Source organism: Mus caroli, unplaced genomic scaffold (assembly GCF_978045245.1).
Source record: "Mus caroli unplaced genomic scaffold, Mus_caroli_1 scaffold_7, whole genome shotgun sequence".
NCBI lineage: Eukaryota > Metazoa > Chordata > Mammalia > Rodentia > Muridae > Mus > Mus caroli.
The window spans coordinates 127,537,998-127,552,457 of record NW_028227262.1 but is presented as its reverse complement, the minus strand read 5'-3'; the positions used below and the strand labels follow the sequence as shown (position 1 = coordinate 127,552,457).

At 40.7% G+C, this 14,460-nt stretch overlaps 1 protein-coding gene across 2 annotated transcripts in view; it reads left to right on the top strand.

Moving 5' to 3' along the window:
- The window catches only part of Cped1 (cadherin like and PC-esterase domain containing 1), a 262,923-nt gene that overhangs the window by 99,477 nt on the left and 148,986 nt on the right, over positions 1-14,460 (top strand). For both annotated transcript variants that reach the window (XM_021164697.3, XM_029478163.2), the window contains exons 5-6: positions 849-981; positions 4,202-4,370. In XM_021164697.3, the coding sequence (XP_021020356.1) occupies positions 849-981; positions 4,202-4,370 (302 nt within the window). The remainder of the gene's footprint in view (positions 1-848; positions 982-4,201; positions 4,371-14,460) is intronic.

The window sequence follows — 14,460 nt, the reverse complement described above, 5'->3', positions numbered from 1 at the left end:
GTAATTCTACATAAACCTAAGAAGTAAGCCAGGCATGGACCATTGGGACATCTCTCATATATTATAACAACAACAACAAAAAAACCCCCCAAATCCCTATGTATATACATTAGTATAGGCACATTGTTACTTATCTCAACTGTATCCATTGTATGTTTTAGAAAAGATAAGATGCTCCAGATGTCCTGTGTTTCTCGGGATTTTAAAAGTTGATGTGTAAGCATCCACTTTGGATGGGGGAGGCTTTCCGTTTTTATTCTACGGCTTTCTGTACCTTCTGGGTTCTCTTTCTAAGCATATCCAAAACTTTCACCTTTTAAACATTTCAGTGTAACTGTTCTGAAGTAAGATATTGCTATTCTTCATTTGTGTCAACTTAAACCTTTCTGAAATAAAAACCCTTGTGAAGGGACCAAGGTCATGGGTCATAACCAACTAAAGTATATGAAGCAATATATTGTCGGTGAATTAACTCCCTTTCTGAGTTCTGTTCACACCCCAGTCAGTGCCTACAGATACCTTTCTATCAGTGACAGAGCACACTGCTAAGTGTGGATGTAGATCAGCTTGGGGTTGAATGGTTAGAAACACGGAACCTGTTTTCCCTTCTGAGCAAGCAAATTGAGAACCAGTTATTACCGTTTCTTTCCTGGTGATGGGAGGGGGGGCAAACAAATAACCCTCCAAAACAAACTTCTCTTTGATCATGCATTCTTACTTCATAGATGCAACCTGGCTTCAGAGTGGAGAGATGGACTCTGCAGTTTTGATGCAGCACACTGTAATTTAGAAGCAACTCCGGGAGGAACCAACAAGAATGACTGTCTTTTGCTTGTGACTCTTTTCAGAATTGCGACTTCCAGTGAGTTCCTCTGTGTGCCTGGATCGGGGGACACAGTCACAGCTGAGGGTTTCCAGTCATCTCTCAAAAGCAGAGAAGCCACGTGTATGGAAACCTCGGGACTGGCAACGCAAACAGTTGTAAGATATCCATGTGTGATGTTCTATCCAACACATATTGTAGGCAACAAGAAAAAAAAACTAGAACTCAGAGCTCGGAGCTCGGGCATTGGGTTGGGGCGGGGTGGGAGGTTGTGACTTGGTGAGAATTGTTTCGCCCCATTCAGAAGGATGCTCAGACATTGTGGCTTAAGAGGGAGTGTCAGCAGGGCTGGAGAGATGGCTCAGTGAATAAGAGGTCCACTGAGGTCCTGATTTCAATTCTCAGCAACCACATGGTGGCTCACAACCATCTGTAATGGGATCTGATGCCCTCTTCTGGTGTGTCTGAAGACAGCTACAGTGTACTCATATACATTAAATTATATATATATATATATATATATATATATATATACACATATATACACATACATACACACACACACACACACACACATATATATATACATACATACATATACATATATTTGGTTTTTCGAGACAGAGTTTCTCTGTGTAGCCCTGGCTGTCCTGGAACTCACTTTGTAGACCAGGCTCAGAGATCCACCTACCTCTGCCTCCTAAGTGCTGGGATTAAAGGCGTGCACCACCATGCCTGGCTACTTTTTTTTTTTTTTTTAAAGGAATGTCATCATTGACTTTCTTCTAGACTAATTCAAGTTTCTGCTTCTGCAGAATAAACATTTGGGTAAATTGGACTCTTAGCTAGTAAGTTACACTAATGTAAATTGAATTTAGAACCTTGACAGTGTAAAACTATAAAGTTTTAACTTCTATTTTATATCTGCACGGCATTGCTTTAGTCTTTGAATGTGGCTGAATAGATTTTTCTTAGCTATTAAATTTTTATGACTCCTACGATCTAAGAAAGGGTATCAAGTTGTCCAAGGTATTTCCAGGAAAGGGTACTTTAAATATAATATTTGTATTAATCTTTAGGAATTTTGTATAATGTATTTTGATCTTAATCTCTACCTTCTCTCCTCCCCTGAGATCCATCAGTCACCCAGCCCCAACAGCATCATGCCTTTATTTATTTATTTACTATTTATATAACACGCTGTACTACTTATATCGTTGTGGGTGAGGAGCCATCCACCGTGGTAGGGTGTGGCAATCAACCTACCATGGGTCACATTCTTAAAGGAAACAGACTCTGTCTTCCCATAAGCCATCAACTATCAATAGCTCCTCAGGGGTGGAACTTGTCAGACCCTCCCTGCCTCAGGGCGGATGGGTGAATGGCTTGATCTTACGCATGTCTAGTGGTAGCAGAACCAGCTGCTGGGAAATCATGAAAGCAGCTCTTTCACTCTGGTCCACCCTGACCTCCAGCTCTTACAGCCCTTCCTTCACCTTGCTGGTAGGGATAAGATAGATGTCCTGAGCACCCACCGACCCGGATCTTCTGCATTGTGACAAGCTGTGAGCTTCTGCATTAGCTGCTGTCCACTGTACAGAGAAACTTCTCTGATGAGATTCGAGAACTTCACTAATCTATAGGTATAGCAATAGGAGTTTAGAGAGCAGTTTGATACTCTGTGCTTTTAACAACATATTAGCAGATTTAATCCTGGAGCCTGCGAACTCTCCAGGCAGATCCCTGGCCAGATTCACAATAGTAGACATCCATGTGCTCCTGTGGAACATGCCATAAGTCCAAGCAAAAGACTGTTACTTACCAATAACATATATGCCACTATTGCACCTATGGGCACATTTTGCCCCACCCCCCACCCCCAGGCCTTTACTGTAGTTCACAGGTTCACTACTGGGTTGGATGATGTTCCCTGCCCCAAACCTACATATGGCACTTTGCAACACTACAAAAGCTGGCCAGCAGGGAAGGAAGTTTTCCAGTCAGTACCAATTTGATTCCTCCATGTCATATAACTAAAGTGATTGGTGTCATTAGCATCAGAAACTTAACATCAGGTCCTGGTAAGCAACCAAGGACAATGGCAATAGCCTATGTTATTTAGGAGATTTCTGAGACAGTCCTGACAGACTGTTTTAGGGAGGCATCCCACAGTGCACTGGGCTTTTACTTTGTAATCTATGACTCCCGGGAGGAGCATCATACGTACTGCCTAGTTCTGGTGAAACTCTTCTATGGGAAATGTAAACAGTTTAGAAGTTTATAAAGCAGTGGGCTTCCTACAGCTTATTTTGAACATCGTTAGTGTTGGTTATCCCTCCCCAGCCTCCTCCACTGCCCTTCCCTCCCATACCCCCCCACTTAAACCTCCCTCCACATTTCCCCTTTCTCTTTCATATTACCCCTGTTATTCCATCCTCCCTCCCTTAAGTTCTTTCTTTCCTCTTCCCACCAAAGGTCCCTCCCTGCTTTCCTGGACTCTAAAGATTCTGGGTAAAGGATTTTAGGATCACAGAGGTGGCGGGGAGATAAGTATTTTAATTCTGTCATTCAAGACATTTATGATGAGTTTTCCTCATCTACTTGTATAATTACTAGATAATAGCTCAGCATTTAGTAGTGCTTATTGAGAAATTAATGTGGCTTCGGCACAATGTTTTAATTTCCATAGTTTTCATAAGCACAAGCTACATTATTATTGATTAGGATTAGATTCCTGACATATAGACAGAAATACAAATAATTTTACATTTTGGTATGATTTATGATGGAAGTGTGTTTGCTTCGTAACAAAACAAGAAACAAGTATTGTTTATTGCTTTCTTTACATTCGGCCTTTAAGTTGGCCTTTAATTATGAGCAATGAGGGGTGTTTGTTATGTAGATATGAGGTAGTTGGGGGAAATATTCAAGCATATTCTTGATGGATGGCCTGTCTGCTGTTAAATAATTCAATGTTTGCACAAACTGAAGAGAGCATCTAAGAAGGCAGGGGAGGAGGAGAGTTTCTCACCCAAATTCATGCATTCACTTCTGCTCAAAAGTCCCATGAATCCGAAGTCACAGAGTGTGACTAAATTAATTTTCATAAATCTTTAAACATTATTGTAAGTACTGTTTTCCTTTGGGGGAAAATTGTTTGATTCAGCCTTCCAGTATAAAGAACCCTACCCATTGATGGCGTGTCTTTGTGCTCGTGCACCCCCTGGTGGCGAGAGAAAAATCCAACAGCTGCAATTGGTTCAGGAAACCCACTGACCAAGGGGGGCGGGGGGATGGGAGGATTTATCAAGCTTTAGGTCATTCGCCCATTGCATACTCAATTTTAAATGCAGCGCTATGATTTTTTTTTTTCTGTAGGAATCTGACTACAGTCTTTGCCCCGCACGAAGCAATCTCCAGAGCAGAAGAACTATCTGTAATTCTTAAGGCATATGTGTTGGTGACCTCCTTAAGGCCTTTACGGGCCTTCATTCATTCAACTGGCACGGTATGGAGCCCACCAAAGAAGAAACGCTTCACTGTCAAGGTAAAGGCCCTACACAAGCTGTCGTCTCACGCGGTATGCTGAAGATAAGTAAAATGGGTTGGGCTGCCATTCTCCGACCTTTATGGCTATCAAATCCCTTTGAACAAAGATTGCATCTTTTTATTGCTGCAAGCCGACATTTTCATTTCATGAAGGTTCAAAACTGAGCTGAAAATAGCTTAATTCACTAAGGATCCTTCCACCCCCCCCCCCCTTCTCTACCTACCATTATGAGGTCAGTTCTTTTACCCAGCAGCTTCTTGCCCGTTCTCTGTTTTTCCTGGCTTTCCATTTATTTAAGAAAAAAATATATAGTCAGTGTAACAAATGAAAATATAATTTTGCCTTTCTGCTTTCTGCTTCATTGTTAGGAAGCTCAATGACTGTTTCATTACATCAGTCAATACTGACAGCATCAGCTGGGTGAAAAGAGACACCATGAAGCGTGCCTAACACTGCAAGCTGTGGTATCAAAGATAATGAGGGTGTTTGCAGGAAGAGCTTACTAGTATCTCCCAAAAGTTGAGTTATAAGGGGAAATTCAAGTTAACTTGGTTCCAAATAAGTTCTCTGCGAACACATTGGATAGAACTTTGATTTTGCAGGAATCATTGTTCAGAGCGTCGCCTGGAGAAAACTGGAAAGAAACCAGAAGACATGGTCTTGAGGTTCAAAGGTGACAGGATGATTTCTTTTACTGGGTTTGCCTTGTGTCAATTACGTTCTGAACTCCGAGAAGTGTTCCAGTAACGACACTTTACTTGTTCATTTAAACATTGTGATGAAACACTCACTGACCTAGTCACTAACAGACACAGGTATCCTGTATCCCTAGAAGCAGCCCACAATCTATGGAAGCAGGATTGGTGGCCCAAGATCCTGAACTTGCTGTCTTTAACCTTGAAATAGTCATTGGACCTCAAGTCCTCACACATCAATGTTTCTCCGTGGATCTTGAGACAGTGGAGTCCAACCTGATTTATTCTGAATTGTCTTCGGCAAGTCTTCGAAGTAGCTACTCACACTACGGCTATCCCCATTCCCTCCTTTCTATTGATCTAAATTAAACATGACTGCTAATTTACAGTCATTGTGACCTAAAAATATTTGTACCTTTATACAGTTTAACTGAAGAATGAAGGTTGAACATAGACAGATGAGAATTGCAGTCTTCAAATCATGTTACACTAGTCACAAGTTCCACAAACACTTAAGCAGAGACCAGGAAAGTCAAGGGTGTGGTTCTGCCTGAGGTCAAAGGTCTGAGAACCAAGTGTTCAAACTCCAGCAGGAAGATAATGAATGTCACAGCTCAGTAAGAGTGTGCAGGCAGCTTTGGGGCATTATTCCTCCTGTCCTATCTTGTTGTTTAGTATATTTTCCTTTTATTTCATCAAAACCATAGTTTGACATTTTTCATTGTAGGGCACGAATGTTCTGTAACCTTGAAAGGTAATCTTAATATATATGCAATGTTGCAGTCACCATGGATTTAACATCTGCAGCAATGTTTATTGTCTTATCATAATAGTTATTATATAGTTATTAATTTCAAGATCGAATCTCAGCCTAACTTATAATCCTCCTGCATCAACGTCTAGAATGCCCTTGTCAACATGCGTATCTAGAGCTTAGATGACAACTTTCAGGAGTTGGTCCTCCCCTTCTCCCTCTACATGGGCTCCGGGAATGAAACTCAGACACTCAGACTCTCAGTACTTGTGTCTGCTGAGCCACTTTGCTGGACCTGAAAGTTGATGATGATGATGATGTGCGTGTGTGTGCGCCTGTGTGTGTGCGCGTGTGCCTCTGTGTGTGTGCGTGTGTGTGTGTGTGTGTGTGTGTGTGTGTGTGTGTGAATGGTAGGGGCCCACAGGACATGCCATACTTGAGAGGGTCAAAGAACAACTTTCATGAGTTAGTTGTCTCCCTCTACAGTGGGTCCCAGGGATCAAACTCCGGCCCAGTGGCCAGTGCCTTTGCCTGCCGAGCTATTATCTGTCTCTTCATGTGCTTTCAGGAAGAATTTGTTTCAAGGACAACTCTTTAGTCTTGTCTTCTAAATCTGTACCAATAACACATGCTGGTGCATCATAAGTGTTCCTAACTTCTATTAATTTCTTACTGCATTTCCTCTCGTTACCATGGCCGGGTGCTTTCTCTTCTCTATTTCATTGTGTTTCATCTTTGATTGTTCCCTTGGGTATGTTAATCAGGTTATATTAAGTCCAGCTCTACTGTGTGGCATGTATCACTCAGCTTGCGACATTTCTTGCCAAGGTGGCTGTGCTTCGTGTGTTCTCTACGCTCTTCTCTTTGCTCCCTTCTGTGGATTTATGAATTCTGGTTGGGATAGTATTAGGGAAAGACCAGTCTGTGTGAGGAGAGGCGAGGAGGGAAAATACCAAGCCCTAAAGAACCTCTTTGATTCTCTGTGATGATGTGATGCCAGTCCTTTGCCAGTTCTGAATTTTACCGCCCCCGCCAAATTCTTAGATTCAGAAAAGCCCTGACAGGAAGCACACTGTGACTGTCATTATGTAATCCAAGATTGTGAAGGTGGTGTTTGGAATGAGAATGACCCCTGTCTCAGTTAGAGCTTTACTGCTGTGAACAGACACCATGACCAAGGCAACTCTTCTATTCAATTAGAACAACATTCAATTAGGACTGGCTTACAGGTTCAGAGGTTCAGTCCATTATCATCAAGAAAGCAACATGGCAGCATCCAGGCAGGCATGATGCAAGAGGAGCTGAGAGTTCTACATCTTCATCTGAAGGCTGCTAGAAGAGGATTGAGTTCCAGGCAGCTAGGATGAGGGTCTTAAAACCCACACCCACAGTGACACACCTACTCCAGCAAGGCCACACCTTCTAATAGTGCCACTCCCCAGGCTGAGCATATACAAACCATCACAGCCTCCATTGGCTCATGTGTTTGAATGCTTGGTCTCTAGTTGGTAGACCTCTTGTCAGTTTCTTTCTGTTCTTCGGATTTATCTTTTAAAAGAAGACCTTGCCAATTACCCCTAAGATACCGTTATCTGCTCTGAAGTGGAGATAGGAAAGCTTCCGGGCTCACATGCAGAAGGTGATTGTTTTCTTATTAGGTCAACCTTGTGCTTGGCAGTACAGAGTTCAGCAGACAATGGCGGGCATTTGTTTACCCTTCAACTGAAGTGCTTAGGTTTCACAACAAAAGGTCATGCTCATCTGACCGATCGATTTTTTTATTCTGTAAAATACTATTTCCTCCTGGTATTTAAAGATGTGTAAAGATACACAGAGGTCTCTTCATGCCAGTGTGGAGAACAAATGTAAGCAAACTCACCAAAGACTAACCATGTTATATCAGCATGCTGATATACTCTGTCCTTAAGTTTCATAAGGTGTGTGTGTGTGTGTGCACGTGCATGCACACAGGCTCATATAACGAATCCTATATTCAGAGGCAGAATTATTTAGTTAGATGAGCAGTGATTTATTCCCTACTCAGTGAGGTAAGCCCACTAAACTGATTACCAATGGCAGTGTATAGGACATCCTGGCAGCTAACCTAAATACAAAAGCAGTAAGAGATAAGACTGAGAGCTCATTTATTTCCAGTTAGGCCTGCTGCTGAGACGCCTTATCTGTGAACACTCCAGGAGCAGATGAAAAAAATATCAAGACATGCGAACTTGAGAAATAATAAAATGTAGTAACTGAACTTTAAAAAGTCACTTTAGGATGAAAATATTTAAAAAATTTAAGTGAAGTGTTAAGTAATTCAGAGGATGCTCACCCCCAAAAGGGGTAGGTAGAAAGAAAAGGGGGAGCAGAAAAATGGCAAATGCAGCATTCGCTCACAGTGTCTTCTCATGTGAATGTAAACAACCAGATATGTCTCTGTTGTGGCATTATTATTTTTTGAATAGCTTCAACATTATGCAATACTTTACTCAAAATCATCTTGTTCCCTTCCTTCAAAGCTTCCAGGGGCTTGAGTGGAGTCTTTCACGGACTTTCTAACTGTTACTTTTAGTTAGATGCATCCACGACTGTCTTCACACACAAATCACACAGATTAACTGTGAGAAATGTCATAAATTTAGACTTGGTTCTTAGAGTAAAAAGTCATGAGTTATCCCTTTATTCACTGTAAATCACAAAATCAGGAGTCACCCAGCAGAGAGAAATCTCTGATGTCTGTAACTTTTTTATGAGGCTGGAAGATTCTTTACACCTGTGATTGTAGTTGGCGGTTTTGATGAAAACGTAATGTAAGGTGATTTGTGCCTTCAGGCAGGAAGCTTGTCAGAGCCTTATTTTTGTCCAGTTGAAGCATAACCTACATGAAGTCACTGATCAGCTATCATATATTTGATACCAGATATAAATTTATTTGACATATGGGATGTCAAGTATGGATTTATAAGGAGATAGCCCTCGCATATAATCATCTTCTGATACATTCATCTTTGTGGAAATAAATTAAAGTTCATTTAGAATTTTTTGATTGTGTGAAGAAACTGCTTGAGTCTACTTTGCTCCTGACTACTCTAAGGGCAGCCACTCTGCTTTGCTGAGGTATAAATTGCCTGGGCAAAGGACACATGGGTGGTAATTCACTTTCCAGTAAATGCAATAGATTGCTGCCATCCCCCAGACTGTGGGACACTTTGATTGAAAAGGTGAATATCTGAGGGATATGGACATTTCTCAAGTGAGAGGAGTCATCAATGGGAAGCAAAGTTAAAGCAAGCAACTGTGACAACTCACTGGCTCGCAATCGCTGCCCTCCACCTTGGGGGGACTTTTTGTCCATGTCTTGTATCTGTAGTTCCCTTGAGTATCAACGAACTCTGCAAAGTGTGTAAAGAGGAGAGCCCAGAACTTAGCAAAGATGCAGAGATGCCTTACTTCATTTTCCATTTGGAAATAGGACACAATTACTGGAGTGGAGTTAGCCTCATGTATGCAGGGGCTTTGATAATGCCAGGTGAGACAGCTAATGTAATCCCAGAGTAAAAAGGAGTAATGTCTTTGGAAATAGTAATAAAGCTACACTATGGTTTCAATCATAACAAGTGTTCTTCTCTGGTATTCATTTTTATGTCTGAGACTGCAGGCTGTGGAGCAGACCTTGTAAAAGGCTTTCACTGGGCACCTGGCCCTTTAGCGGACCTGAGAGATTTATGTCATCAGTAGGAAGAATGTGAATAAAAGTCTGCTCCCAAGAGTTTGTAAAATGAGTTGATGTATTACTTAGCCAATACCTGCTTGTGCTCACTTTAAAATGCATTATATGTTCGTGCTAAGTCTGGTTTTCTATAAGTGAAAATCATAGATAATTATCAAATAGGAATGATGCTCAAGAAGAAAATAACTAACAACCATGAAAAACTTATCTAATCATCTCACAATAGTGTTATTATTATTACTTCAAATGAGTGTTTGCTGTAGAAAAGACTAATTGGTTTACAACTGCACATGATTTTAAAGCGCATGAATTCAAAATAATTGATGCTCTTGATGGTAATTTTATTTTCTCAAAAGCATTTTGCCCATTAATTCATTTCCAACCTCATTCCACAAAAGATTTGTCAGATAATTTTGAAGGCTCATTAATTCTTAAGATTGATCTTAAATTATTCTCCTGAATAGGAGGAAAATGATGCATTAACCATGGCTGGGTTTTGTTTTCTTTTGTTTTGTTTTTCAGTCAAATATGGCAACTTTATCATACAACCCTCAACTTTAGGAAGTCAGGCCCTGAATCTATGTCTGAGAAACCCACACAATGGTCCATGGACTCTCAAAGAGTGTTATTATGGGTAACACTATCATTTGAATTAATGGTACCTGGTGATAGTGTGGTGGCCTGAATGACAGGGCCCTCATCTGCTCAGGCATTTGAATACTTGGTCCTTAATTGGTGGTGCTGTTTGGATAGATTTAAGAGGTGTGGCTCTGCTGGATGAAGCAGGCCGCTGTGGGAGTGGGGTGGGGTGAGGTACGGGATGCTGGAGTTTGAGGTTTCAGAAAGCCATGCTCCATTCCCAGTTCACTCTCTGCTTCCTGTTTGTGGTTGAAGACAGCAGCTCTCAGCTTGCTGCTCTAGCAGGAGTGAGCCTTTGCCGTTGCATTTCCCAACCATTATGGCGATGGACTCATCACCTCTGGAACCGTAAACCCAAATAAATCCCTCCTTCTATAAGTTACCTTGGTCGAGGTGTTTTATTGCAGCAATAGAAAAGTAAATTCACAAGTGATGCTAACATCAGAACATCTGATTTGGGAGAGAACATGATTTAAAAGTTGACTATCACAAAAAAAAACCCACAATGTGATTAATTTATAGGCATTTTATTAATTTCCACTTATTATCTGTTCAGAATGAATGTCATCAACTGACAGATATAATGAACTGATAATATTTTAGTGTGCTTTCCATTACTGTTAACACTGCAGACTGGGTAAGTTATAGAATTAATTACGGCTCAGAGATCTAGACCAAGATTGAGGAATTACCTTTGAGATAATCTTCTTGCTGGATGTCCTAAGGTACAGAACACATGGTTTGAGCCTGTGTGTGTGTGTGTGTGTGTGTATACCATATGTACACATTGCTCACAGAGGCCAGAAGAGAGGATTGGATCACCTGAAACTGGAGCTACAGATGGTTGTGAGTCAGTATATTGGTGTTGGAAGAGCAACAAGTACTCTTAGCCACGGTGAGCCCTCTGCGGCCTAGTCAGTCCTGTTTAAGCAAGTTATCCACAAACAAGCATAGGGCCCCTGCACTATGACTGTCTCTAATCCTGACTGCATCCCCATGCCCTGCATAGTGGAATTCTTCTCCAGGCAAATAAATCAATACTGGCTTCCAATGTTATATTATATTGTATGCTATAATGAAACTATAACAGGTATATGTGCCTTTAGTGTTTGGTGTGAAGGTTAAATACATACATAATGTAGAATAGTGACAACAGAAATGTAAATCCATGAGTCCCAGCCCCAATTAATAAATTTGCTAATTATTTGTTGCTAGCAAATATCACTCCCTTTAATGCTAGAGAGTCAGTGATATGTGAAAATATGGAGGTGAATTAACACACAAGGGTTCAGTGTGAAGTCAGGTGAGATAAAACTCCTTCAGGGCATTTAGGAGATGGGAAAGGCACTCTCTTGTAGTATGTTGGATGTATGTGGCCTCATGCCTGCACAACTGCTCTGCTCTCTTATTCTATACCAAGCCTAAGCTAATGTGGTCGCAGGGTGAGAGAAAGACCCAGGAGAAGGGACAAATAGCAAGTGTTGCTCCCCCATACTGAAGCCTGTGGACTTCCCAGAGGCTCTGGGCAACTCTCCTCTTCTTAACATAAAAACAGCATTCTGATTTCTGTTGTGCCTAAGTGGCCATATTTCCATATAAGATAAACCAGCCTTGTCATCAGAGAAGAGGCCTAATCTAAACAGAGTTCTGCAGCATGCTAGGCTCTCATAAAGGTAAACACTGTTTTAATTTCCGAAAACATCTTATAATGCCTTTAATAGTTAACTTAAATTTATTTTTAACAACAAAATTTTATGAATAACGTAAAAAATGTGAAAAGTGCACACACATGTATGTGAATAGCATATTATGTTTAAAGAATAAAAATGACCATCTTTCGCAAACGGTCTGAGGGTTTCCAAAAATCAGTTTTAAAACTTTGTTTTGCTCTTTGAGTTGGGGTCTTATTGGTAGCTGTCTGGCCTGGAATTGAGGCATGTTTTCTACATCATCTTCCGAGTTTGGGAGTTGCAGGCAGGTGTGAGCCACTATACTAGGATCAAAATCTATCTTCTTGCTCTTTAAATATGCAGTGCATTGTGGGGTGTCTGTAGCCAGGATACTGTGCCACAGCTCACCCAAGATTCCTGCTGCTTCCTAGAACTTAGTGTCTTGGTTGACCTCTCATCATCCCTTCCCCGCTCTTTCCAGTCTCCAAACATTTAAAAAACGGAACTGGCTAGTCCAGAAAGATGCTCAGAGTTGGAACAGCTGCAATTCTTTCTTCGCTTCCCTCCTTTGAGTAAGAATCGCTAAGGCGATTTTCCAGTGGTGACACGGCCAGGAATTGGGCAAAGCTGTCTGCAGACTTTCTGAGCGTTCCCACTTCTATGTTGCCACCTGGAATGTTTAGACATATAATTTTATAAATATCTATCCCTGCACTTTGACAACCAGGCTGACCTCAGCCTTCTATTGTTGTACTAATTTTAAATAGCATTTGCTAATGGGAAATAGATGGAGACATTTAAAAAAAATCAGATTGCGTCAGTAAAGAAGCAAATGAAAAAGACAAAAAGATAAATTTACTTGGTTAAATAGGCTTAAAATCCCTAAGAAAAGAGATTTTTAATTATTCTTCACTTAAATAACAAGCAAACCCTTAGTACATGATTAGATTCAGCCAACATAGGGAGCTTTGGAATAGAAATGCCACCCATCAAACTTTGTAAAAGATTTAGTCTTAGGAAAAACATTTTTTTTTTCCTTTACAGAGTGATAGGTAAATACAAAGTAACACAGAAAACAATGCAAGTCCACCTTACCCAGTTGCTTTAGTTCTTAATTGTTACAAATCATACATACATAAACAAAATATGTTTCCACTAGTACATTTGAAGCTTGGTATATGTTTGCCTTTTAAAAACTTTTCTATTAACAATTTCCTTTATTTTCTGATAGGTTTCAGAGGCTGTAACAAATCCTAAATATAAAATACCTCCAAATGTGCCAAGTAGGGAAAACAGCTTTGCCTGCTCAAAGAAGCCAGACTACTGTTCCCTTCAAGAGAATATCTGACTTGCATTTGTCTTGTGTGATTTATGCATTGTAAGCTTAAAATGAAATACAGCCATTTCCCTTCCATATATTAAAATGTGGTTTCACTTTTGGAAGATACAGTTATCTTTTGTCACCAAGGAAACTGGCATAGATACAGGTTGCAAAGAAAATTACTATACTGCCCCCAAGCGGTCTCTTCTGGTGCTGCATAAATAGTCTGAGCTGTTTAATAAAGAAAGAATAAAAGTCCCCAATACTTAGGCAGTGAAATTTGGCCTTTTTTTTTTCATTATGTCTTAAATGTTTATTATAAAGGTGTTATTCCATATTGTCTGCAGTTATTGCAGTAGGATGGCCATATTGTTAAGCATGAATGCTGGATGATGCTAATTCGTCAGTGCAATTTAAGTTGCCTGGGCCACAAAATTATTGGGGATGGTTTCAGAATGTGTCAATCATTGGACATTCTTTTCCCATTTAAGAATGTTTTGTAGCACACAAGCTTTCAGAAATTGCTATAGAGCTAGTAATGGCTTTTAGTCTGAACATGTGAGACTGCTACTTCTATTCTTTTGCACTACATTTTGGTTTTAGGCAGAATTGTTGATTCTGTTAACCTGAATTCCATTATTGGCTTATTGAAATGAGCTAATACTGTGGTGCAGAACTAAGTGTGCCTTTTTTGTTTCTCTTAGCACTCAAGGCAGAGCTGGGGTATCTCTCAGGTACGCATGGTCAGAGCTACATTCTGTACCAGTGACAACACAAAGGCACACTTACTTGTTTTGCTCCTTGATGTTTGATGAGCATCATCGTGTAAAAGAAGCCACCTTGATGGGCATGCCTCCCTAGCACTCTGTGTTACACAGTGGTTCTTTCTTTCTTTCTTTCTTTCTTTCTTTCTTTCTTTCTTTCTTTCTTTCTTTCTATTTATCTATCTTCAAAGTCCGTGCAGTCAGTTCTTATGAACTCTGTGAAACACGCCCTTAAATTTGGAAAAAGAGACTACAAGCAGAAGGAATTCCTGGTACCCTTGCCACATGAACCCATTTGCAGCATGCTCCCTTCTGCTCAGCTTCCTGACACCTGGTGTCTCGTGCTCCAGCATCCAGCAGTACCGAGCCTGCCTCCTTTCTGAAGGTCTACTCCAAGCTGATGCTTTCATAGAAATTGCTATTACCACAGCCCCTACTAGAATCTTTTCCCAGGTAGATATGGAGGGTGTGAAAAGTGAGTGAGGTCCTCCCAGTGTTGGGTTGCCTGGTTCGT